General features: G+C 41.6%; 1 protein-coding gene and 1 pseudogene across 3 annotated transcripts in view; one reads left to right on the forward strand and one right to left on the reverse strand.

Annotated features, from left to right (window-relative positions):
* The window catches only part of Ttc28 (tetratricopeptide repeat domain 28), a 412,775-nt gene that overhangs the window by 71,172 nt on the left and 314,789 nt on the right, over positions 1-26,814 (forward strand). Inside the window, exon 1 of one of the 3 annotated variants that reach the window (XM_055605849.1) lies at positions 19,769-20,568. The exons of the other annotated variants lie outside the window; for them this stretch is intronic. Coding sequence (XP_055461824.1) covers positions 20,542-20,568 — 27 coding nt within the window. The 5' untranslated portion in view covers positions 19,769-20,541. Of the gene's footprint in view, positions 1-19,768; positions 20,569-26,814 lie in introns of those variants that run through there. 3 annotated transcript variants of the gene reach the window in all.
* LOC129676192 (U4 spliceosomal RNA) lies at positions 13,072-13,221 on the reverse strand (annotated as a pseudogene).

Raw genomic sequence — 26,814 nt, forward strand, 5'->3', positions numbered from 1 at the left:
TATGTATGTATGTATGTATGTATGTATGTATGTATGTATGTATGTATTTTATGCATATGGGTGTTTTGTCTGCATGTACATTTGCACACCAGAAGAGAGCATCAGAATTCATGGGGCTACAGTTATAGCTGGTTGTGAGCTACTCTATGGGCGCTGGGTATTGAACGCAGGATTCTCGAAGAACAGCCAGTGCTCTTAACTGCTGGGCTGTCTCTCCAGCCCTCTTCTCCATGTTTTGAATCTAACCTCTCCGTACTCACTTCTCTTGAGTACTCATGCTGTTCTCTCCCAATTGGAGTAAGCCTCCTTTTCTTTCTCTTCTTACCATTTATCCCATGCTGGCCTTGAACTCATAGTACGCCACCTGCTTCTGCCTCATGAGAGTGCTTGGCCTAAAGGTATCTGCCACCATTGCCTGACAGTAGACATTCTTTTACATTACCTCTGACTGAATTTTCCTTTTCACATGGCTGTTTTACATTCTAGTCACTTCCAATTTCTTTTTTTTTTTTTCTTTCAAACCCACCTTTTCTTTAGGGCAAAAATATAAAATTTTATTACATTATTTGGCTGACAAATTCATGTTGATATATTGAGTTGATGTGATTATATTGGGGAATTCTCCCAGGTACAGACTTGAATTTCAAGGCAGAACGTTTTAGAAGCAGCCTACCTAAAGGTCAACTCCCTTTGTAGAAATGTTTTGAGCTTTTTTAAGCTTTAGGGACAAATGCATTTTGCTGTTAGAGACCATGACTTCTTTTCTAATGACCCTGCATGGCCTCTAGTATTTTAACTTTATTGGGTTTGCTTGTATACTGGGTAAAGCTCTGGTTGGACTAAGTAAAATGTTGAAATTTGCAACATTGGTATGTTATGGGACTCAGTGGCAAAATATACATGCTGATATGTGAAAGGATGAAACAGAAAGCTCTTTGGAGCCCAGGCAGAAACCTGTCAGTCTCTCAGGACACATGTTCTTTGTTTTCTGTTTCTGCTTCATGAATTACCACAGATTCAGTGGGTTAAACAACAGAGACTTGCTTTCATAAAGATCTGGGTGAACCTAGAGTGGTGGTACACACCTGTAATCCCAGCACTTGGAAGGTGGTGGCAGGGGACTTATAAATTTGGGGTCTTAGCTACATAGCCTACATGTCAAGTTTGAGGTCAACCAGAGCTATGACCCTGTCTCAGAACAATAACAATAACAACAAAGATCTATAGGCTCAGAAGTCCAAAGTCATTGTTACCTGGTGACACACTGTTACCAGGTAACTTGGAAAACTGCATTCCCTGGAGCTCGCTAGAAAGAACTTGTTTCTGTTGCTCATAGTGATGTAATAACATCATGTGAAAACATCTGAGATGGGAAAGTAGTTCATTCATAGCCAAACACAAGTGGCTCTGATGCAGAAACCAAAGTTATCTAGAGCAAGACAGGTCCCCAGAAGACATGGTCCTTCTGAAAAGAGATTCCATGGGTGCCATAGCTCCAGAAAGAAAAGAGACCACCATGAACCTCTGTACTGTTCAGTTGTGCTCAGCACACAGGTAAGAAGGGAGTGTCCTGAGGGACCCAGGTGCATTTCCATTCCCCACGTCATACTTGTGGATGCCAGGGTTGGCCTGGCATCCAGTTTACTCAGCAGTGACAGAAGCGCTAGGTCAGACACAGAGTTGAAAATGATAGTTGTCCAAATGAACTGAAACTAGCCCAGTATAACTCTGACATCTCGATCTATTTATCCTACAGCATTGTATCCCCACAGGTCCTGGTGCTCCAATCAGGAAAATGCAAACAATCTGGATGACCTTGAGTTCAAGCACAGTGTCTCTTGAGAAATTCAGTTTATCTGTGTCATCTTCTAGAGCTACTGTTCCCTGCCATCTTTTCCTCCTGTTCCTTCCACCTTCAAAGCACCATGGCATCTTGCCTCAGTCACACATTGCCTCCTGCTTCTGCAACAAAATCTTTCTGTGCCTCCACTGTAAAAAGCATGTTTGATTGTATTTAGGACCCACCTAGACGATCTAGAATGTTCCCTCTTTGGAGATCTTTCTCTTCCTCTAATTTGTAAAGTGCCATTTCTGTCTGAGGGCATGTGTGTTCAAGGGTCCAGGGCCTTGACTCTCTGACTGTTAGCCAGTTGAACAGTCTCCATAGCTAAAGCTTTTAGCAAGCTTACCCTTTTTGCCAAAACCCCAGTTCTTTCTGTTTTGATGTGCAGTTTTCAAGTACATTGAAGGAAAGGAAAAATTTTCTCCACTCCCTAGATTTTCAATTCACGTCTAAAATAACTCAGTTAAAGACAGACTAACGGGGGCAAAGACAACGGGAAGCATAACCAGTTTACTTTACTCATGTTTCATGAATCACAGGTTTCTTCAGAGAAGACTGTTCTACATTTAGGAATGTTGAAGACAGAAAGTCTTGGAGAGATATGATTGGGCTAAGAAGGGAATGATACAGCAGCAGTAGTTGGAAAGGGTTTTGGGGGACCCAGAAGGCCTTTCTCTTTAGCTACCTTCCTCTTGTGTGTGGAACAGGGCTTTTAGAAGGAGGTTCACAGACTTCTAGACAGGTAAGTTGGGAGTTTTCTTTAGCCAGCACTTACTCAGAAAGACAGGAGAAGGTTAACAGTAACATTTCTAGTTGTCTCCCCCCCACCCCCCGTGGATATTAGGTGTCTGGTTTCTATAATTGCCTTGTGGAAGTAAACTTCTTGTTTCTATGGTCCTCCTTACAGGAGAAGAAGAATCAGGATAAAGAAGGGCAGAAGAGGGTCATGACACATGCTATGTCTGAGCTCTTTTCCTTCAGTTCAAGTCCCTAAGTATTTCATACTCTGGAGATCATATTCTGAGCCTCAAAGTATCTACCTTACAAAGCTTTAGTTAGGTCTTAGGTCCACAAAAGAATAGTTCATGCCAACACGATAGTTGAATATTATTTTATAGTTCCCACAAGTGTTAATTAGAATTTTTGGTTTGGGCAGATGTCCATTCAGTCCTAGACTAGTCTGGATTCTCCAACTTGTTGAAGAAGTGTAATTTTTGGAGAGAAAGTGAGAGAGAAACATAGAAAAGACCTCAACTGAAATTGCTAATTTAGCTACAACTAGAGATAGAACATCGAACATGTTCTGGAAAATCATACTTTGGAGCGTTCTGTTTATATTAAGTATGGTGAACCTACCAAGAAATGATAGACACTTAATGATTATCATTATTATTTTGCTCTCTAAGCCAAAAGACACATGAAGGTCAGTCCTATAGTCTCAGACCTTAAGATGAGAAGTGAACTTTGCTATCTGTGCTGAAGGAGTTCGGATGTAGTAGTATAGTATAGCATAGAGGAAAAACAATACACCGAAAATCAGCAATTTTGTAATTCCTGTTGCCACTACCAGTGTCTTCCTCATATTGTTGATTTAAAAAGCATTTGGCATCTCTGAACTTGGGATTGCAGACCTGTGTTTGAACCTGAAGACTCCCTCCAGTAACTGCCATTTGTAGGCCAGCTGGGATTGGCCTCTGGGGAGCCATTCAGTTCCTTCCAGGGAGAATCATGTCTGTAACCCTAAATCATGCTCACATTCCTTTTTGATGTTTGGATACAAGATCACATTTTTTCTAGCATTCTTATCTTGAACCTTATTTTTCTAAAAAAGTAGATTTCTTTTGTGACCTTTGAGATTTGCTTTTCTTTTTTGATATAACAAAAATCCTAAGATTTTACACATTAAAGACATATTTTTGTATTTTCTTGCCACACATAATTCCTAACGGGACAGTTGCATAGTAGAAACTAATCTGAGGATCCATGACTTGATGACACTTGTGATAGAAGCAAATGACCATATTTAACAGTATATTGTTAAACCAGGAACAAATTGCTACCACAGCTGCCTCTTGTGAATAGGCTCACATGATGTGTCTAGTTGAGCTAGATACCAACAGATGAACAAGTACAAAATTATTGTAATATTGAAAACTAGCATTAAAATTCAACAAAAGCTCCAGTTTATACTCTTTACTAAAATTGCAAAAATTGTAGTTAATAAATGAAATAGGATTTTCACTAGTGGAGGCATATGACTGCCATATTGGATAAGGGGGGGTAATGATTTTTCTAATGTGTTCCATGTTAAGGAGGCACTTTGTATCTTCCTTGGATATGGTTTAGCAAGGTCACAGCAAATATGGCTTAGCTATGTATATTGGGTTTGAGAATATAGATTTTAGGAAGTGGGCATAAAAATAAAGTGGTTTCTGTTAGGAAACAAACAAAGGATAAAGCATTGGTGCTGCTCAAGCCTGGGCCCCCATAGTGTGCACTAGATATGGGTGCTGGCCTACAAGTGTGTGCAGAATGGTAGTCTCTAAGACCATCTGGTGCCGTGCATTTATATGAGCAAATTACAGACGGAACTGGGGCCTTGCAGGACTCACTGTGCACCGTGGTGCTGTCTGCTAGTGGAGTGCCAAATCACATTTCACATTCTTGGTACTATGTATGATATCTTAAAGACTTATTACATGTTTGATATACTCTCTTAATGATATACCATTAATATATCGCATTAATGCTGTCCACAGTCCAATTGTTCATGTCTGTACCTTGCACATCAGAGGATCCCAAGAGGAAAAGGAGCAGAGCCTCAGTTCTCCATTGTTTTGTTTCCTAACTGCTCAGAAAATACCCAAAGTACTTAGCAAATGCTTAGCTGCCTTTGTGCTGAGAGCCTTCTTTGAATTCTCCACATAACCGAAAAAACCCTGGTTTTCCTCCACATTTTCCTGTTTGCTACTCTTATCCAAAGAGCTAGAGGACTTTTGTGAGAAAATGTAAAGTCACAAGTTAGGGTCTAGTGCTAAAAACCAACTGAATCTGACTGGTACTGAGGTAGAACTGTTGCCTGTTTTGAGTATTTGACTATTTGTGGGTAAAAGCTCTTACCACACAAGCCTGACAATCTGCCTTCAATCCTCAGAATCAAGAGTGGGAAGGAAGAAGTGACTCCTGAAATCTCGTTTGAGCTGTACACATGTTTAGTGGCACACCTCCTCCTACCCCCAGCCAATAATAACAAGAAAGAACCCTGACATTGTTCTTCTGTGTTTATTATTTGTACACTAGGATTTTTTAGATCAAACTTTTAACAATTCTATGTAAAATTAAGACACAGTACTGACACCAAACACTTTACATTTAATAAATCCAAATATATTCATTCAGAAATGAGAACAAAGTTCAAAAGATAAATACTATTCCACTCAGTATTCTACAGCACTACATTCTACCGTATATCCTACAGCACTCCGTTCACCTCAGTGTTCTAAAACATTTCGTGCTACTCATGATCTACAGCACTCCATTCTGCTCATGATCTACAGCACTCCATTCTACTCAATGGGCCATCATGCTGCAAATATAGAGGAGGGCTGGAGACATGGCTCAGTTGTTAAGAGCATTAACTGCTTTTGCAGAGAATCCAGGTTTGCAGCACTCACATGGTGCCTCACTGCCTCCCCTCCCCACCCCTTCCACTTCTCACCAAAGCTACAGTTTTGAGAGCCTGACACCTTCTTCTGGGTGCCAAAGGCACTATACCTATTTGGTGCTCTTATACACATGCAGGAAAAATACACACTCATGAAAATAAAATGATTAAATCTCATTCTAAAAATTGAAATGGAATTTATAATGAGCAAATGTTACTGAGGAATACTTTAAATAAGTACCGGGCATGGTTTATGGGATATAGCTTAGTATGGAAAGTTCATTTAGAGGTATAAAAGGCTGCAATACATGGGCAGATTCTGTATCCATGATTGAAAAAAAATTTTTGATTATATATATATATATATATATATATATATATATATATATATATTGGACACTTTTAGCAAGCAATGTCTAAATAGTATATAGTATTTGAATAGGTCCCTAAGATTTTTTTTTTTAGTATAATTTTGATAGTATTGTCACTATGTTTTAGGATTAAACTTTAAATTTTTTATCCTTGAAGTGACAATGTTAAAAATACTGAGAATTACATAAAACAACCTACATCTTTTTTAGGGAGGCTGAAAAAAAAAAAAGGATTACATAGTTTTTTCATTTTTAAGAGTGTATAGGGGCTGGTGAGATGGCTCAGCAGTTTAAGGCAAGTGCCCCCAAGGGAGGATAGCCTAAGTTTGGTGCTGGTCCTCAGAGAAATCAACTTCCATATTTGCCACTGAGTTCCAGGGATTTGCCTGGTTTGCTAGCTCATTTTTATTGTGTAGAAAACAAATGGTATAGTTTGTGCTGATGATTTTAAAGATTTATGAGAAATTAGGCATAATAGTTCATGCCTGTAGTCTGAGCTACTTAGGGGCCTGAATCAGGATGGCTTAAGGCCAGGAATTTGGGCCAGCCTAAGGCCATGTAGTGAGACCCTGCCTTTTAAACAAATAAAAGCCAGACACAGGGAAAGTCTGTTCTAGAAATCTGTACTGAGGTTTTCATGCTTGTGCGACAGGTACTTTATCAGCTGAGTCATCCCAACATCACATCCCCTTTCTGTTTTTCTTGAGAGTGAGTCTCAGTTTGCTGAAATTTAATTCTTCTGATTGCAGCTGTTGAGGTTATAGGTATTCACCACCTATGTTGTATGTAGGTATATTGTATATAGGTGTTTTTCAAATGACAATTACAGAAGAGTATTCATTCTGTGGCATATACTATGATAAAAAGATATGCAGCACATATCTTTTTTCTTGCTGATATTGGTTTGCTAGATTGTTTTTTATTGTCTAGTGTAGAAAACATGGCATAGTTTGTGCGGATGATTTAAAAGATTTATGAGAAATTAGGCACAATAGTTCATGCCTGTAGTCTGAGCTACTTAGGAAGCTGAATCAGGATTGCTTAAGCCCAGGAATTTGGACCAGCTTGGGTCCATGTAGTGAGACCCTACCTTTTAAACAAATACATAATTCATGAAAGAAAAACATTGCAGCTGAGAGAATTACACGTGAACTAATTTTTTGTCGTTGGTCCTTTTTTTCATGCATCAAAATTGTTTTGTAGCTGAGGTTGGGCTTGGAACCCTGATCCTGTGTCTCTCCTGGGATTTCAGGGTGGTTACCGCATGCCTGCCTTAGTTTAGCTTCTGAAATGAATTTGAGAAAGCCAGTTTTCCAATCACTGTAACAGAACACCTGACAAAAACAACTTCAGGGAGAAAGGATTCATTCTAGCTTGTGGTTGAAAACAACTCATGGCTGTGATTTGACAGCCTTTATCACATGACAGCTGGGTTCAGATCCAGCCCTCCAGCCTCTGTCTCTTGGGCCCTAGGACCAGAAAGTGCATCCACAAATACCAGCTAAGAAGTGGGTATTCAAACCTAGGAGCCAGTGGGGACATTACATGTTCAAACTGTAACAGCTGACTAAATTTTTATAATGGTTTTATTAAGCTCTAATTTATACACCATCAAATCCAGCTTCCTGAAGTGTGTAATCCCATGGCCTTTTGTATAAACAATGAAGCTGTGCATTCATCCCCACTGTTTGGCTCCAGAAACTCCATACATATTAGCAGGCAGGCAGGCAGGCTTTGCTTCCCTAATCTCTGACATCCTTATCTATGTTCTGCCTGCATGGACTTCCCCTCTCTGGGTACTCTGTATAAACGTAATTGTACAACATGTGCCCATTCCCTTTTAACCACAGGGTATAGGGATTCAAGTCTAGAGATATCCCACTTGGTTATCTAGAGATAACCAAGCAGAACTGAGTAGTCTGTATTTCAGGAACCTGGTGAGGTGTGAGAAAATAGTTGTGATTTCCCCCACCTGATGGGGAGAGCATTTCATGGAGCTGCTCTCTGGAGCATTATTAGCTTTGCAAGAAGGGGGACCACTTGGGAAGGGCAGATGAAGACCTTTTCAGGCTGGGCATAGAGCTCAGTGCCACCTACTTGCCAAGCAGGCAAGGCCTTAGCACCAGTATGCAACCCCAGCACTAGTACGCAACCCCAGAAAAAGAAAAAAATAGTGGAGAAAAACATTTCTTTCAGATATGTATACTTACTTGTTTGCTGTTTTGAAACAGAGCTCTACTCTGCTGAGCTAGCCTCAGACTCATGGCAGCCCTACTGTCATGAGCCATCATGAACCTTTAACTATATTTTGATGGCTTGGTGGTTCAGATTTTACTATTTAGTATAACAGCTAAGCCTAGCTATTGACCCTGAAAGTTGTCTCTGGTGTTCTGTGCTACTGCAAGTGACTGTTAGGTGGCAGACTTGTGAAGAGTATTTTTGTAGGCTCGACTCTTTCTGAGTTACTTCCCAAACAAGTCAGTGAGCACTTACATGCATAGTCAGCTGAATGGGAAACTCTTCTTGATATGAACTGCTGTTGCTTAATTTGGTAATCAGGATGCTCATTATCTGACATATTCATGCACCTTTAGAGCAGGAACACAAAGCTTGCTCTTGGTTTTATGGGGTGGCCAGAGAGGCAGCACTTTAAAAATTAGCATATGAATGTTTTGACTGCCTCACTTAAGACAGCCTGTCAGCTTGGCAGCGCCAAGCCTGGTATTTCTGTCTTCCCTTATTTCCAGCTTCATGTTTTGACAAATAAGATTGTACTTTTGACAAGTGATTTCTATCTCATCTAAGAATTTTAAAGTGTTTTAAATGTGTTTATTAAACTATCTAAAGACCATCTTATCTTCTCATCTTTGGTAATACAAAAGTTTCCCTGATAATAAGGAAGATAGAAAGCGATAGTACTGGCATTCCTGCAGTTAAAAAAGTTTTTGGGCAATAATTTTTATTTTCTTTTAGAATAATTATTGCTAGTGGAAACTATGGCAGTATGGAGCCTGGATGACACTGATGACATGCGTGGGTGGCTGAGAGGGAAAGTGCAGAGAGATGAGAAGTGTTGGGGTTAGGGTTAGGTCTTACATGGATGTTGTTGAGGGCTTGCTTAGGCCGTGAATATCAGAAAAGGGAACTGAGAGCTCAAAGGCAACTGCAAAGTTTTGCGCCTGAACTACTGCATGGATGGACATTCTGTTTACTAGTGTGTTAGAGACCCATTCAGTTCTCTAAAGGAGAATTTGCAGCAGAGAAGCTAACTTTGCTCTGGAGCTCTCCAACAGACTCCTGGGTGTGCTCATGCAAGAAAAAGGTTTCCCAGTACAGTTAAAATCAAATATCTAAGAAGAAACAGAGAGCAACTATAATTATTTTAGTTAAAAGCGTTTGTTGAGTGGCTTATTGAGTCATTAAGAAATCAGGCTAGTTGGGGCTGGAGGGATGGCTGCTTTCCCAGAGGACAAGGATTGGTTCCTAGCACCCATATGGTGCCTTATAACCACCCATCCATCAAGTTTCAGGGATCTGACACCCTCTTCTGGCTCCTGTGGCACACAAGTGGTGCACAGTCATACATGTAGGAAAAACACCCACACACAAATTAAAAAAATAAAAAAGGCTGGTAAGTCAGGCTAAGAAAGTAGGTGGAAATCAAGGAGAACAGCTAAGAATTGTGCTGATGCCCAGAGCTGGAACTGCTGAGGCTGGAGCTGCAGCAGGCTATCTCTGTGAAGCCTGAGGTGTGAGGTATGTCCTCTGTGGTATTGGCTGCTCATCTGCATGTCACCTCCCATCTGCCACCAAGTCAGGACAGACACTCCACTAAGAATCACACCATGTGGAAATCCCCAATTTCCACATGGTGAATGGAGCTGTGAATGGAGCAGGCTGCTCTACCTGCTTCTCAAAAAGGAAAAAAAAATATATATTCATTTTCAAGTTTTAGTTCTATGAATGTCATTTATTTACTTTTTTTTTGAGATAGCATTTACTTTCTCGCCCAGGGCAGTTTTGAATTTCCTGTGTCACAGCGTGTCTCAGTCCTCCCAGTTTCTTATGATAGTGGACTGCCTACTTGCCAGAGAGATAAGAAAGCCCTTTTTGGCCAGCACCCACATCACTGGATGAGCATTATGGGAGGTGAGTGCTAGGCATGTCTGTTGAGTGCTTGTCCGTGTTGCCTTCTGTCAGAGTTCAGGCAGACAGTTATTTGCTGAATTTTTGCACTTCTTAAGCTTTGGAAAAGTCAGAGTGGACTTGGCTGTAGACACAGTCTTTTACTTGGATGTGACACAGTTTTAATTTTTTTTTCCTTCTCTTTTTGAGACAGAATCTCATGTATCCAGGAGGGCTTTAAAGTTTCAATCCCCCTTCCTCAACTTTCCAAGTACTGGGTTTTTTACAGGCCTGTGCCTTCATGCCTAGCAAGGTGACATTTGGGGAGGGGGGGCAGTTGCCTTGTTCCTTTTTAGTGTACATGGTATTATGTTACATAAGGATATTTTCATACAGGCATATATGAACCTTGAACATGGTCTCCACACCCAGATAATCTTCCCTTCTTCACATTTTAATTCCCACGATTCCCTTTGTCTCCAAACAGTTTCACTTTTATTCTCATGTCACATGTACATATGTGATTTTATGCATTGATATAAAATCTAGGAACCATAAATGAGAGGAAATGTGGCTTTTGTCTCCATTTGCATCTGTTTTCCTGCAAATGACACAATTTTATTCTTCTTTATGTCTGAAAAAAATATTCCACTGTGGATATAAATCACTTTTTCTTTATCTGGTCCTCTGTGACAGACGTGGATGCTGCTTCCTTAGCTGTTGTGAGCAGAGCAGTAAGGACTGATGATGCCCAAGGCTCCTTTGGGCAAAGACCCAGGAAGGATGAAGGTCTGACTTTCTGAACTCTCTATTGAATTTCTGGGGTGATGTCGTTCAGCTTGATAGTGTGGGAGGGACTTGGAGGCATTGTAGCCCTTAGGGGCTCTAGACAGTTGTGCTATGTATAGCTTCCATCTTCACTGTGTAGAGATTCTGATGAACACTAAGCAAATTGGCATTCAGCTAATGAAGGTCTCTGAGCTGGTTTTTGGAGCTATGTATCTCTGTAGCTTCATCTACTTGTCTAGTTGGAACATTCCAGCTGTTTTATTTTCTCATGTTTTCCCAATTCTACGAGGCTTGTTGTGTTCCTTTTGGGCCTGTCCGAGGCAGCAAGAGATCTTGGATTGTACCTCTAGGGAAAATGGCCAGGGTCATTGCAGGGCTTTCTGTACTTTCTCTACTTTTCAACGTTCACAGCATGATGCTGCCTGTTGTCTAAAATGCTTTGAAGCAGCATCTTCCTTTATTTTGTCCAGTCATTTAGTTATGTCAGCCTAGCAAGCTGTTCTGTCATGGATAGCAGCAGTAATCACATTGGAAAACACCACTGCAATAGATGTGCTAAACTACTTCATCAGTATACAACCAACCTATGGTACGACAAGAAAGAAAATTAAAAACCAAACTCAAACAGGTAGCACAGTAAACTACAATGGCAACAACTGTATTTAAATATACAGGCTTGTCCTTTTAGTGGAGATATTTATGCATATGTGTGTATATGATCAGACATATAATTTTTCCAACAGCCATATTTAGGTAGGTGATATTAAGCCATTGAAACTGTTAAAAATTCAGACACAGGAAAATTAAGAACACATAATCACATAGGTAGCAAATGTCTCTTGAGTTTGTATCGGGTAGTATTACTGAAATAATAATTTCTGCCTTCAGGAAAGCAGTTAGCCTGCCCATTCTGTCTGGCCATGAAGGCAGCTGTAGTTTTCAAAAGAAATACATTAAACCAGGAGGGCTGGCCAAAGCCTGTAGTACCAGCCCTGGGGAGGTAGAAGCAGAAAGAGCAGAAGTTTAAATTTTTCCTTGGCTATCTATGTAGTTCAGACCAGCCTGGGATATAGGAGATTCTGTCCTCTCCCCCAAATTAAAAATGTAACATTACGGGCTGGAGGGATGGTTCAGCAGCTAAGAGCACTGTCTTTTCTTTCTGGGTTCAATTTCCAGCACTCACATGGCAGCTCATAGCTGTCTGTAACCCAGTTCCAGGGGACTGGAAACCATCACACAGACATATATGCAGGAAAAAACCAATGCACATAAAGTAAAAGAAAAAATAAAACATTGCTTAAGATTCAAGTTAGGTCTTGTCTGTTTTTGTCCTCCCTTGCCCCTTTCTCTTCTCCCTCCCCCATGTCTTAGCCCCCTCCTTTATCTCTCATCTTGGTTCACATTCCATCCTTGGAGAACTTTTATAAACATAAAGTTTTATGTATTGTTAACATAGTCTTTATAGTTGTGTTTATGAATGTATGTATTTATATGGATACTGACTTGTCTGTTAATTGTATCATGTCAATCACCTATCTGTAATCTATATCTTTATCATCTGTCTATTATCTGTCATCTATATCTCTATCATCTGTCTATCTGTATCTCTATCATCTGTCATCTATATCTATCATCTGTCTGTCTATCTAGCATGTGTCATGTATTGTCTTTCTATCATTTATCTATTTATCCTCTATCATATCTATCTATCATCTATTTGTATTTTCATTTGTCATCATTTTCATCTGTCATCTATCATTTATTTGTTTATAATCTCTATCATATCTATCATCTATCATTTGTCTATCTATAGGCATATTTTTCTATCTAGGATTTATTTCTTTATCCTATCTATCTATCTATCTATCTATCTATCTATCTTTCTATCATCTATCCGTCTGTCTATCTATCTATCTATCTATCTATCTATCTATCTATCTATCTATCTATCTATCTCTATTCCCTGTTGCTTCATCTGTCGTCTCCGTACCTTGTGCTCTACAGGTCGCAAGCTGAATTCAGAGTCTACCTGTTCTTTATGTCAGCTATACTTTAATTAATAGAGCCCCTGTTTTTCTGAAAGATGGCACACATTTTGAGATAACTCTCTTTTATAGAATTCATTTATTTTCATTTTATGCGTGTTGATGTTTTGCCTGCATGTGTCTGTGGAAGTTGTCAGATCCCCTGGAACTGGAGTTATAGACAGTTGTGAACTGCCATGTTGGTGCTGGGAATGAACCTCTGGAAGAACAACCAGTGCTCTTCACCCCTGAGTCATCTCTCCAGCCCCAAGATAATTCTGAAGTCCTTCCCTCTTGGCCCCTTTCACAAGCAGGGTCTCCTAAGAAGGCCTTTTTTTTTTCAATTAGCAATAATCGCGCCTCGGATAAACCTCATTGGCTACGATACTGCCACTGCGCAAAACTAGAAGGCCTTTTTTTTTTTTTTTAATTTTTTTTGTGCTGCTCTAATTCAAAGCTGCTTCATTCCTTATTGATTTAATTGCTACAGAAACTTATTTTACTTTCTTGTCTTTATTGTTCTTTTATTCTTTTTTCCACTGTATTTAGAGAATTATCAACATAAAACTCAAATAAGTTTGCCAATAGCTTGTGTGAAATCTTGTGCAGGCTCATCATTGTAATCTAATTCTGGCTTCTGGATAGTAACTCAAACCTCTTTTCCATCACTCTATGAACATGCTGCTCTGGGAATTTGTTATCTCTTTATTTTTAGTTTCCTTTTCCTAATTTTATTTATTTATTCATTCAGCCATTTATATTTTGTACAGTATTCTACCTGCATGTGTGCATGTACACCAGAAGGGAGCACCAGATCTCACTATAGATGATTATGAGACACCGTGTGGTTGAACTCAGGACCTCTGAAGAGAAGTCAGTGCTCTTAACTGATGAGCCATCTCTCCAGCCCCTAAAATGGGAATATTAATAGTCCCCTTTCATGAAGAGGTTATTTCATGTTATTGTGTGTGTGTGTGATGTATGTGTGTCTGTGGGGTGTATGTGTGTTTGTGTTGTGTGTGAATGTGTGCTTGGTGTATAAATGTGAATGCATGGCATCTGTGAGGCACCCTTTTTATCACTCTGTATCTCCTTTCTTTGTGGCAGGGCCTCTTGCTGATTTTGGAGTTTATGCTTCAACTAGGTTGGCTGCCAGTAAACCCCAGCAATCCTCCTGTTTCCACCGCCCTCTCCCACCCTGGTGCAGGTTTTAAGGGTACGCTACTACCACACTCTAATGGTCATGTGGGTGCCAAGGTCTGAACTCTGCTTCTCATACTTACACAGTAACTGCTCCTAACTACTGAGCGACCTCTCCTGCACCAAGATAATTTATTCAAGGAAATAAAATAACAATTTAAAATGTTTTAGCCCATGAATATACTCAGTGAATGATAACTAGTATTATTAACATTCATTTGTAGCATTCCTAGCTTTCTAAACTGTTTAAACATTTTTTTTCTTTAAAAAATATTTCTTTATGTGTATGTGTGTGTACACATGTATGTGGACCCCACCTTTGAGCATTACTTTTTAGATGCCACTGTGTTCTATGAGTCAGGCTCTCTCTCTCTAGGACCTGGGACTCTCTGATTAGGCTGGGCTGGCTGGCTGAAGTGCCCCAGGGATCCTCCTACATTTGCCTCCCCAGTGAAGTGGTTATAAATGTGTTTCAGTGCAACTAGCTTTTTATGTGGGATCAAACTGAGGTCCTGATGCTTGTACATCAGTCACATTACCAAGTGAGCCACCCTCCAGCCCTGCCCCTTTTAGTTTTCAGTCATTAGCCCACATTGGCCTCCAAATGCACTACTGCTGCAAGCTACATAGTCTTTCTAATGCAGCTCCAGGACAGCTTGCTTTGCATTTTAGGATCTGGACCTATTGGATGACTTGCCAGTGTGGCCCACGTTACTGGCCTTTCAGGTTTGTGCTCTTCACTGAGTCTAGAGCACTGCTACTCTTAGCCTCTTTCTGTTTTTTTTTTTTTTTTTTGAAGGAATGCTGCAGCCTGTCCTCTGAAATCTACTCCAGTAATCACAGTCAGGTTTAACTATTCTTGGGCTTCCCTAGCCCTAGTGGCAGAGGTGCTTCCCGAGTCCCTGTCTGGTGCTTGGCTAGTAGTGCAACCAGGTAGTGTTGGTTGCTGGTGCCAGCTGCGCACCGTCCTTCCTCCACCTCTACCTGACTGCTTCTTCACCAGCACAACGTTCACTGCTGTCTTGGTGCATGGAGCTGAGGCACATAGTGGGGACTCAGTGGGTGTGGAACTAATTGGAACCCATGACCTCTCAAGAGCTGCTGCCAAGAAGGGGTGAGGGAGGAACTTTAGAGGATGGAGGCCGTTTCTGCAGCCAGGGGCTGAGTACCTCACTGCTGACTGTGCCAAGTTATTTTATTTCCTTAGCAAAATAGGACTTTTTCATTCCTCAAGCATCTGATCGTGTGGGATGTCGCTAACAAAGGAAGCTTTGCTATCAGATATATGTCTACCATTGTCATTACTCTATTTACACTCCATTTGGTACTTAAAAACAATTCAGAAGTCTTTAGGAAAATTACCATATTCTCCAAATACAGTTTCACACTGTGTTTAAAACACACTCACTGCAGATGAGCATGAGGCTAGGATTGCCAGGCATCTATCCATGATCAGTGCAACACATGTCAGTCCTTAGAAACTCTTGAAGAAGTTGACAACAAAGGTGAATGTGTGTGTTCACCACTCACTCGTGCTTTTGTTCAGGTTTGAATAGATAAGCAGTTACTGAAATAAATACTATTTGCTAGTCTGGCTTACAGCATTAGTGTTTAGGGAAGTGATTTGCAAAATTTTGTGTTAAAAACGTCAGTAGGTTGGGGTTAGGTGGCTCAGTTAAGAACCATGAAGAGCATTGGCTGCTCTTCCAGAGGACCAGGGTTCAACTCCCAGCACCCATATACTGGCTCACAATTGTCTGTAACTCCAGTTCTAGGGTTTCTGATGCCCTCTTCTGGCACAAACATACATGCAGGCAAAAACATATATTCATAAAATAATTAAAATATCTTTTGAAAATCAGGAGGTTATAAAAATGCTCTTTAGTAGCTTAATATCTAGAAAATATATTTTTGCTGTTTAGTTTGAGTCTTGGAAGCAGTAATATTAATGTGTGTGTGTAGGTCATTTTGACCTGTGGTAACTTAATGGCTTAATATAAATCATTCCTAATGATGCAAACATATTGACATAAGGTAAACTTGTGAATATCTTAGGTATAAATACAATTTAATTTATATTAGGCCCAGCTAAATAAGATACAAAGAAAAAATGATTCAGGGTGGCATTAGTATTTTAAGGCTTCTAGTTATTGGTCCTCTAATAAATTAAAACTAGAGCAGTTTCCATACTCAGGGGAAGAAACACCACATAGATTACCAAATAAGTGACCAACAGGTAAGATATCTAAACAATAGAGACACACTTTAGAGCTTTAGATGACTGATGTAATTGGGTTGATTCTTTTTTGACAGAAACACAAGGCACTTTCTTTCTTTCTTTTTTTTCAAGGTTTTTAATTCTTTACTTGGTCACTTCTTTATGCCAGCTTCAGAGAGCCCTACTACAGACAGGCAAAGCTTCCCAGATCATTCTTAGTAAGTTGAACATCACAAGGCACTTTCTGTCTCCCTTAGTGATACAGCCCACGGTTCTGGGACATCCCTACTCTCAGTTTAATAACTTTGTACAATCTGAATTTCAACCATATTTGAACAAGAAGGTTGAGCTCACAGACCAAGGACTGGGGAAGTGGACTGCAAATGCCTTTGGAAAACTGCTTTAAGATTAGCAACTGTTTTGTTTTCTAATTTGCATATGGGAAAGTGAAGCCTTGAGTGGCTAAATCAACAACCACAGATTAGGACTTGGAGATAGAATTTAGTCTGCAGGTGTGTTTTGGTTGGCTTGTTAGAATGCTTTAGCGAAAGGAAAGGAAGTTTGTGGCTCCTCTTGACAGATTAGAAGCTTTGACATGGTAGCTTCTGTTCCATCACTGCAGGTTCACAATACCCGTAACTCCCTTTGATTTAGACCCATTTTATTTGTTCATTCTAGTTGCAGTACCCTTCTGAAAATGTATGTTATACGGAAGGTAAGAGCGGTCAAGAAAAACTCCTTCTTACTCCTTAAGCAACCATCAGCCACTTGTGTCTCTAGCAGGGGCCTGGACTCTTAGGTCTTTATTTGGACTTGGGATGTGGCCTTAAGCAGGTCCTGTAATGTCTCTGAACTTCAGTTTGTATCTGAAGAGTTTGTTATCGAAGAGTAATCATGAGCCTTTTAACCATTTAATGCACATTAGCCTTTTAATGCACATACTTTTAAAAGTTTATAAGATCATAAAATCAGAGTTAATATTTTTCTTTTGTATTAGATAGATTAAAGTTAAATGCTATTTTGGGCTGAGTGTGATGTATACCTATAATTCCAACAACTTGTGAGGCTCAGCCAGGATGATATCCTGAGCACAGGTGTTAAAGGTCAGCCTTGAATCTCATCTCTGAGAGATAGTGTGAGAGAGAAGAGAGACAGAGACAGACAGACACACAGAGAGACTACTTCAGCTGGGACCCTTTTCCTATTGTTAATCCTTTCAGTGCTTTGTACAATAAACTCGATATGGTTCTGACAACAAAGTATCCTCTATTTTGTGTGAAGTAGAATGGAATTTCATTCATTCACCATTATTTTCTGCCCTTGTTTTGCTTGTTTTGCTTTGAATTTTGATAGGAGTCTCCTGTAGTAGCCCAGCTGGCCTAGAACTCACAGGTAGGTGTCAGCAAGAAGAATTTGAAAGTGACATTTAGGAAAGGAGAGAATGACTTAGTGTTAGATTAGATGTGAGGAAGGTCCTGGTGTGAGTCTGTGATCTTGGGAGTTTAGTGACATTGTGGACAGAAGCTAGAGCTGTTGGGAAGAGAAATGATTTCAGGAAGGTTGATACGGTATTTTCAGTTCTAGCAGGATATGTATATGAAGCTGCCAGAATAATCTGAGTATGTCACAGTACACTGAGAATGTTGGATTTCTTTGTGGCTGAAGTCATGATTTGGAGCGGCTTCTTCCTTATGTTTGTAGTGCCCAGGATAGGGGTTGACAGATACTCAGGGCTTTCACTGATGATGAAGGATGTGTAGAGATCAGAGAGAACCCTGAGTGAATGAATGTGTGCTGTTGACATGGGCACAGCTTTTTCGAGAACCCAAGAGCCTCAGGGTCAGAGAGCTGGCAAAGCCTTCTTTCGGGACTGAAGTTAAAGTATTGATGTGTGCAGAAAATGTTCACAATGGCTTTCTCCTTTGGATATTTAAGGCCTGAAGACTGCTCCCCTACAAAGACTGCTCTGAGATTAGCTGTGTCTCCTTGATCCAGTGTATACCATAGACCCTGTGTCCTAGTTCATCTGAAATAACCCCACCTCCTTGTTCATCTGAATGCAATAACGCCACCTCTGTTCAACTCTAGATAATAAACATGCCAAGCTTCTGGGGTGCTGAGGTTTCCCCATCAGAAAGCCCATACCACCTGACCTCTGTTTTTCTGTCCAAGTGTTCATGTGTCTGTCTTTGTCATTTTCTTACCATCCTAGCCAGGTCCCAGTCCCTGAAGCTGTGCAAGGACATGGCAGGTTTATGGGCATGTAGCTGTACTCAGTGTGTAATTACAGGCTCTGGAATAGGGTCCAGCCGTGGGTCGGAATTCCAGACCTCATGCTCTCTATGTGTATCTCAGTTGAGCAAGCATTTCTTGAGTCTCAGCAACCTCACGTGGAAAGTGGAATAGAGACATCTCCATGTCACTGGAGGTTAACTGTAATTGTTTTGGGTGTTTTAGTGAGTGACACCTGCATCTGATTCCCTGCATAAGTTCTGACAGCACACAGGGAGTATTAGATGCATATGGCATGAGTTAATATTGTGTGCATTTGTTAGGAGGATAGTAACCTCTACTGTCAGTTAAATTAGCAGCTACCAAAATAACCTTAAGGTAGGAGAGTGGACCTGCATTTGGATAATAAGTGATAGTGTTATTATATAGTATTTTGTATTCACAGATTAATCACCATCCATAAGATGGAATCATTACACAGAAGAATTAAAAAACAAACTCAGTCCCTATAGCATCTGTTTGTCTTTCAAGACAGAGTCGTTCTGTGTAGCTCTTGTCTGTTCTGTAACTCTCTCTGTAAACCTAGCTGGCCTTGAACTCCAAGATGGGCTTGCCTTTGCCTCCTGAATGCTGGGATTAAAGGTGTGCCACCTCTGACAGGGTGCAATATTTTATAGTAATAAAATTAATGCCACCCGAGTATGGTAGTTCTAGCTAAGCTCCTCAGGAGGCTGAAGTGGAAGGATTTCTTGACCCCAGAAGTTCAAGACCAGCCTATGTTTTATAGTGAGACTTTGTTATTAGAAAGCAATTAATTTAGAGAAGCAAATGAAATTTATATTTAAATTTATTAGTAGAAAAGTTTCTGATTTTTTTTTTTTACTTGAGATCTCTTTTCTTTAAATAAGAATTTTTATGGCCTTTAAAAAAAGATTAATTTATTATTTATTTTACTTAAGATACGAGCGTTTGTGTGAGTTTTTGTGCACAGCCATATGCAGGAGTTAGTGGAGATGAGAGCCCCTGGAATTTAGTGTCCTCTGGAAACAGGTCCTCTGCAGTTACACGCAGCCATGGCTCCGGTCCCTTTGTGGCCGTTTGATTTGGATTCTTGCCCCTTTTATTTCTCCTTGTAGCTCACACAAATATAAGAATTCTTGAGAGGTTTCAGAGCCAGCCTGTGGACGCCTGTGGAACTGTAGCTTTACTTTTTTTTTTTTTTTCCCCTGTGTAGTAGATGTCGTGGCACTAAGACCCAGAAACCCTGTGCTCTGTGTGGCTGGAGCTGGGCTGGCTGTGCTCATACTGAAGGGAAGGAAGTCATTAGTGCAGACTGCTGTGGAGTTAGGTTCTTGCAGGATTTCCTTCCAGCCTTTCCCTACTAAGGTTCTTGGGAATTAAAAAAAAAAAAAAAAAAAAAAAAAAATCTAAACACACAAACCAAGTTTTCCTATTTACTGTGTTCAGGGAAGGTGAGCATTTCGGAAGGGCAGATACGATCCCAAGTTGTCTAAGAAGCAGAGAACTGCGCAAAGAAGCTCTGATTACAGATCTTTGGAATTTTCTTTCTAAATTTTACAAACGAGAAATACACCCAGAATTTTGGGAATTGCTCCAGGCTGCGTGTGAGGGTTTGATTGCTTGTCTAATCTTTTTTTGAGAAGAGAAGAATTCGCCAAAAGGGGCTTGGATGGCAGGAGCCCGGCCGGGTTTCTGTGGCAGTTCGTGCCGTGGGTCTCTGCTCTGAGGGGTCTGAGGCGGATCCGAGAGCTCCTGCCGCTGGCTGCGGGGCCCTGTCGCAGGCGCGGGTCGGGGAACATGCCCCGCTCCGGCCCGAGTGCGCCGCTGGCCGCTGGGACTCCCTAGCCCCGTGGGAGCGCGTCGTGGCCGCGGCACTTCGCACTGAACCGAAGACGAAGACGGTCCGTCCTCTCCCGGGCTCTTCCCCCTCGCTGTGAACACGGGAAAGAACTAGGGGGTGAAAGGAGGCAGCATGACTTGCAGTCGCCGCCGCCCTGCGTCTGCCCCCAGCCCCCAGCCCACATCTTGATGCGCCCCGGGTCGGCTGTACAAATATGATGAAATGGCAGCCCCGGAAGAAGGTGAGTGCGGCGGGGCCGGCTGGGAGGGGAGGGCCCGCGGGACCCCCGAGGCCGCCGCCTCGGTGCGCCCACCGCCCGCCAAGTTCTCGCCTCTGGGCGCGCGCGGCCCGGCGGGGTGACAGCTGAGCTGAGCCCCGCGTGCTGGGCCGGGGCCGCGGCCCCGCGCCCGCCCCGTTAGGCCCGCAGGTGGGCGTCGGAGCGCCCCCTGCCCCGCGGGGATCGGCGTCCCGGCCGCTGGCAGCCGCTTCCCCTGGGCCCCGCTGGGGGGCGGGCAGCCCCGGAGCGAGCGCCGCGCGGCTCCCCGCGACGGCAGGGCCTCGGGCGCCGGGGCTGCGGCGGGGAGGCTGCGGGTCCGGCGGCCGCGTGGGCGATTGCGGGCGCGCCGGCCATTGTGCACCGCGTGTGTGCATCGATCGTGGGCAAGGGGGAGGGGGTACTTTGCTTTTTGCAAGATTATTTCCTAATATGGCTCCTTTGTTGAGAACTGAAGGAAAAACATCCAGTGGTTCTATCAAAATAAACTGCTATTGGTCCCCGAAATAACGTTTCTAAATGTGGGACCCGTCCCTTCCTTGGGACACTGAGAGAGAAAGACAGCTTTCTTCAAGTTCTTGGCAGCTGTATGTTTGGCCAGGGTTCCCCTTTGCAAACTTGCCTGCCTGCCACTGTTAGGTTAACCCAGCGGTTTACGGCATAGCGGGACTTTCCCCTCAATACCTCATTTGGCCATGGTTTTTATTGACATTCTTCTGAAGGAAAACACAGCGAACTGAATGTGCTGTGCCCCTCCCCAGCCGTGACCTGTCTCTGCTAGCAGCTGTCTGGCGTTTCACTCAACTAGCTAAACTGATTCTTTCTTTGTGCCATGATGTGTGATGTCGAGTTTGACATCAGAGCTGAAATAGAAATCATGTGTGAAATACCGAGGAGACACTCTGCGCTTGTTTGACTGCTAAGGAACCCAGCATAACCCCGCTTCTTTAGAGCCTGATGAACAGAAAGGTTTTCTTCGGCATCTAATTGATTGAATTTTGTCCTGTGGCAGTTGTTTCTACCTCAGCCCAAAGCCAGAATCGCTCATGTATTTGTTCTGTTCTCATCATAGGGCTTCATTCAGCGAGACTGGTATACGAGAACAGAGGGAAGCCCATATAATCAAACATCTTACACAGATGCTGCATATCCTAGAATCTTCTGTATTTGTATAATGTTTTTGAGTAGTTTAAAGAGATTTGCAAACTGTACATTCACAAATGCCTGCTTTTGCTATTTTACCCAACGTGTAGTAACTCATATGGTTATGTCAGTGAAAACCCCTCTGGGTACCGGTATTGCCTGAACCACGGAAGTATTATTCTTGGCAGCCAGGTGGATTTCTGGACTCTGGAAGATTCTGTTTCAAGTGTTAGGATTCACTGCAGTATTTACTCACTCTGTGACTCTTAAATGGCTATACCAGAAGATTGTATTTGTTTTCTGTATTTACAGTTACAAGTCATTATGCCTTAAGGATCTAGATATCAGTCTGCAGAGTTTTTAGAAGCCGAGCTTTCTGATTCTGTGTGATGAGTATTTGTTGGTAGCTTGAGAACAATTATTCTACACTGAAAGAGAAAGCTACTTTGGGAAAGATGCTATTCAACTCCAGGAGGCACCACCAAGCCTTTATTTCCTAAGTCAGACTCACTTATTTCCTAGCCATGCCAGAACACTCACATGACCACACCATTGCCATGATTTCTGTCTGGGTCTGCTAACACTTTTGTAAGGTGTTCAGTCACATGCCATGTGTTTTAACAAACTGATCCATAAAGATTATTCACACCCCAGATAAAGAGTGGTACTGTATTGGTGTGATCTGAACAGAGCGAGGGAGGGCAGCCAGAGACTGGACCGAAAGGCGCCTTCCTATCTGGACTTTAGGGCTAGGGATAACTGGTGGCTTGGTATCTTGGGGTTTTGTTGGTCACTATTAGCTTCAGTGTTTTTGAATTCTAGGTTTCTGGGTTCACTGTAATAGAACTATAAATTCCACATTTCTTTGTTTCTAACTGAATGTGGAGCTGGGATACATGACTGAATCGGAGTTCTTTCCTTCTCTTTACACTGTTAATTTAAGATTAAATACTCAAGACAAAGTTTATAAATGTGTGAATCTGCACTATTCTAGTAGGGTCTGATATCCTCTCACAAAGGAACCTTCCAACATGACTTACCAGGTCCACGCCACACCATACCACACCAAACCCCAGGATAAGTCTTAGTGGGCCTTAATGGCCCTTTCACTGAGAGTTAATTTCCCTAAAAGCAAGATCCATAGATATATACTTATCTCCAGATTCATCACATTTTATGTATTAAATATGGACAGATTTTTCTTTATTAATCATACTTCAATTAAGTGGTTTAAGTAAAAATGCAAGATTATGAATAATTGCCCTGGTTTTGTGGCTGAAATGGCATTTTATGTCATTCAGGTAGCAGCTAGCATATTTTTAGGCGCCTGCTGTATGCCGGGCGCCTCTCATTGGTCTGTATGCATCTGTTCTGTTTAGTTCTTACCTAGTAAAGAAAGGGCGTGTCATTTGCATTTCACAGATGAAGGAAGTGGTTTAGAGAGGTGATTTGACTTAGTGGGGTGACAGCCTGGAAGGTCAGCACAGGATGGAGCAGACCTTATTTGCTTCATACCATTGTACTTAGGAATTCTGATGATGAGATAAATAAAATTAAGCTGATGTTGCTGTAACAGAGCTTTTCTCCTTCACTTTGAGGACCGTTACCAAGATGCTGCCCCCATCCCTCAACTCCTTTCCCCTTGACAGAGCACAGAGACTTAAGCTGGCTGGGAATTATAAGAGTGCTTATAGCCTGTGCCATAGACTATAAATAGACCCTGTCTTTTGAGGCTGACTTCATTTTATTGGCTGGAATCTTTTTTCTTTCTTCCTGTATTTCTGTCTCTTTAGGTGTTTATCAGGTCTCTTTGTAGGGACCAGGTTCTAGCTTCTTATGTTCAGGAACCATATCTCTTTTGGTTTCAGGAATAATATAGTTGCTCAAAAATGTTTATTTTATATACGAGTAAATAACTGTTACTTGGTACTACCTCTTGTGCTTTTACACCTGCTACTCCAGTTGATTCATAGTTTTGATTCTAGTAGGTTACTAGAGAGCACCAGCATATATGGTCAGTGGCTCCCAACCTTTACAGACAACATCAGAAAGGGGGCAGCCACTCTCCACAAAATCTCCCTGGAAGTCATAATTAAGACAGACACATTTAAGATGTGGTACCAGGCTTAGTACCAGAGCTTGCTTCAATATCATGGTCGTCTTGTTTATGTAACCTAATTGGCCTTGCAGAATACACTGTGGCCTGCCTCCCATCAGAGCCATCACCAAGCACATTGTTTTCAAGCTCGTATTTGCAGAAGTGATAGTAATTAAAACTCCAGTCTCGTAGGAACATGTTTGTTTACCACTCTGAAGAGATTTCTGCTTTCTAAATCCAAGGATTAGTATTAGATAGCACTGTGTCAATAAGACTCCAGTTTGAACGTCAGAAAGCCCCTCTGTTGGATTCTTTCATTGCTTATCTAATGTTATTTTACTGTTCACACATAATAAAAGATTATTAATAGGAATGTGTCACATAAGCTACATTAATTATGTAATTTGAGAGCCTTTTGATGTATTTATCTTGTTATACTTGTCACGTTAATAAAATATGAATCTGGCTTTACTTATCTGTTTTATTCAAGCACATAGAGTAATGAGTTTCATTGTGACATTTCCATTCTTCTTGTTACACTTTGTTCTTATTTGCTTCCTCCACTGCCTCCCCCCAGCACCTTGATTCCTAAGTGACTTCTCTGGTGGAGCTGCATTGGGAAGTTTGTTTGGAAGCTCATGTGTAAGGATTGTACCCTGTAGGTCGGTGGCTTGCAGCGACACCGCTTTTATGGAAGAATGTACCTCACATCCCTGCCTCGTCTATCTCTGTGATGAACTATTTTACTTTTTGATTAAAATGTTAATTTCAAATTTTAATACAGCTTTACTTTATATGTACAATGTTTTATCTAGTGTGGTAGTTTGACTAGGAATGGCCCCCATAGACTCACGTGATTGAATGCTTCACCCACATGGAATGAGGTGTGGCCTTGTTGGAGGAAGTGTGCCACTGTGGGGGCAGCTTTGAGGTCTAAGAAGCTCAAGGCTGGCCAGTATGACACAGTCTCCCGCTGCCTTCGGATCAAGATGTAGAACTCTCAGCTCCTTCTCCAGTACTGTGTCTGTCAGTACTTCTCCAGTACTGTATGCTGTCACACTTTCCACCATGATGATAATGGACTAAATCTCTGAAACTATAAGGCAGCCCCAATTAAATGTTTTTCTTTATAAGAGTTGCCACAGTCATAGTGTCTCTTCACAGCAATGAAACCCCAACTAAGACACCAAGTCACTTTGAATTCTTTGCATTTGATTTTACTGTTACTTGTGTTGGGACTCAGCCTGTTTAGTGGTGTTAGATCATGTTAGCAGTCTTCTGCAGACCTCTTTTCATAGCATTCCCAGACCCATGCAGTGTGGACACCCAGGTTCTGAAGCTGCCAGTTCCTTGACTCATGTTCTTGGGAGTCAGTTAATCTCTCATGTCTGATTCCTCACAGAGTTTACCACCCTGGGTATATTGTAAATCACATTTTCTAGCCTCTTTTCTCTCTGCTTTCTCCTTATTCCTTTCAAGTAATTACTGAAAAGACGTATGTGCTTATGTTACTGATCTTGTTAAAGTCCTGCCATCTCTCCATGCTCTGGGAGGGGCATACAGTGGGGTAAGCACATTGTGAGCTGGACATGGCTAGGATATTACAGAAGACATGCTGTGGTTTGTCATGTGCTCTGTTCCTTGCCCAGAAGCCAGAGGGGCTTGTAGTGGTGCCCATTCACTGTTCACTCAAGTCACTTGTTCACCTTCAGTGTACTGTTCCAAACTGTAGCTTCTACCATAAAATTGCCTTTTGCAATTAGATTTATTAAAAAGAAGAACCCAGAAACAAATGGCTGCAGTGTGAATTCTCTACTGATGAGGAAACTCTGAAGCTGGACAGTGATGAGGATCCTGCTCTGCTCCAGAGCAGCTCTGTGGCCAGTGACTTTACCTTAGGAGGTCTTGGCTGTGTCAGTGGGGTTGGCACCTGGCTCTTACAAAAATGCTTGGCATGTAATATGTCCTCACAGTACTTTCACTGGCAGTCTAGCTGGACAGGTTCACTATTTTCTTTCCTATGCCTAGCATGCCTCTCTCTCCCTCCTGCTCTTCCTATTTCTGTTCCTCCTCCTGTCCCTCTTGGCCCCCTTGTTCCTTCTCCTGCCACTCCTGTTCCTCCTGCCCTTCCTACACCCTTGCTTCTCCTCCTCCTTCTGTGTTTTTTTTTTTTTGTTTTTTGTTTTTTTTTTTTTTTTTTGAGGATCTTGTTTGCTGGCCTAGACCTTACAGAGAGTGGCCTGCTGTGGCCTGCTGAGTTTCTTCATATTATTCTTAACTCATCTTGATCTTTTCATTGGTTTTATCTTGGAAGTTGCCTTTGCTTTGACAGTTCAGTTGTGGTCATCATTGGCCATGCCCTCCTTTGACCATACTTGTGTAAACCACAATCCTGGCTCAGTACTACAGCTATCATTATATCCATCTCCAAGATTTTGAGGGTGATAGGCACTGCGGACAATCTGGATGAATGAATGCATGCACCAATGGGATGACTTGGTAATATTCTTTGACTTGCTGGTTACAGGGAGTACCCGGTTTACAAGATTAGCTCTGTGCATTTTTTAACCTTCTGAGAATGCCATATTACACAGAAGTGAGGGTAAGTCATTAAAAGGCTAATCTGAACAGTGCACCTATTAAAAATACAGTCACTCACACTCTTGGGACAGCAGCTTCATAATGTTGTGCATGTAGTGTCACTGAGACACATACTTGCCAATGACTAGTCTTATCTCGTGAACTTCACCTCCATTGAGAAAGGGAAAAATATTAAAGACTCATGACACACTTCACACTGATCACAAGGAATTAGTGTATCAATGCCGTGATTATGAACTACCATGTTAAATCTTTATTCTCCCCCGTCCTTAGTATTTTATTTATTTGTGTGGTATATGTGTGCATGTGTGTTTGTGTATGTGCATATGTATGTATGGGTATGCATGTGTGTTTACACAGGCATTTAGAGG

This window comes from Psammomys obesus, unplaced genomic scaffold (assembly GCF_907164565.1).
Source record: "Psammomys obesus unplaced genomic scaffold, mPsaObe1.curated_primary_1811, whole genome shotgun sequence".
NCBI lineage: Eukaryota > Metazoa > Chordata > Mammalia > Rodentia > Muridae > Psammomys > Psammomys obesus.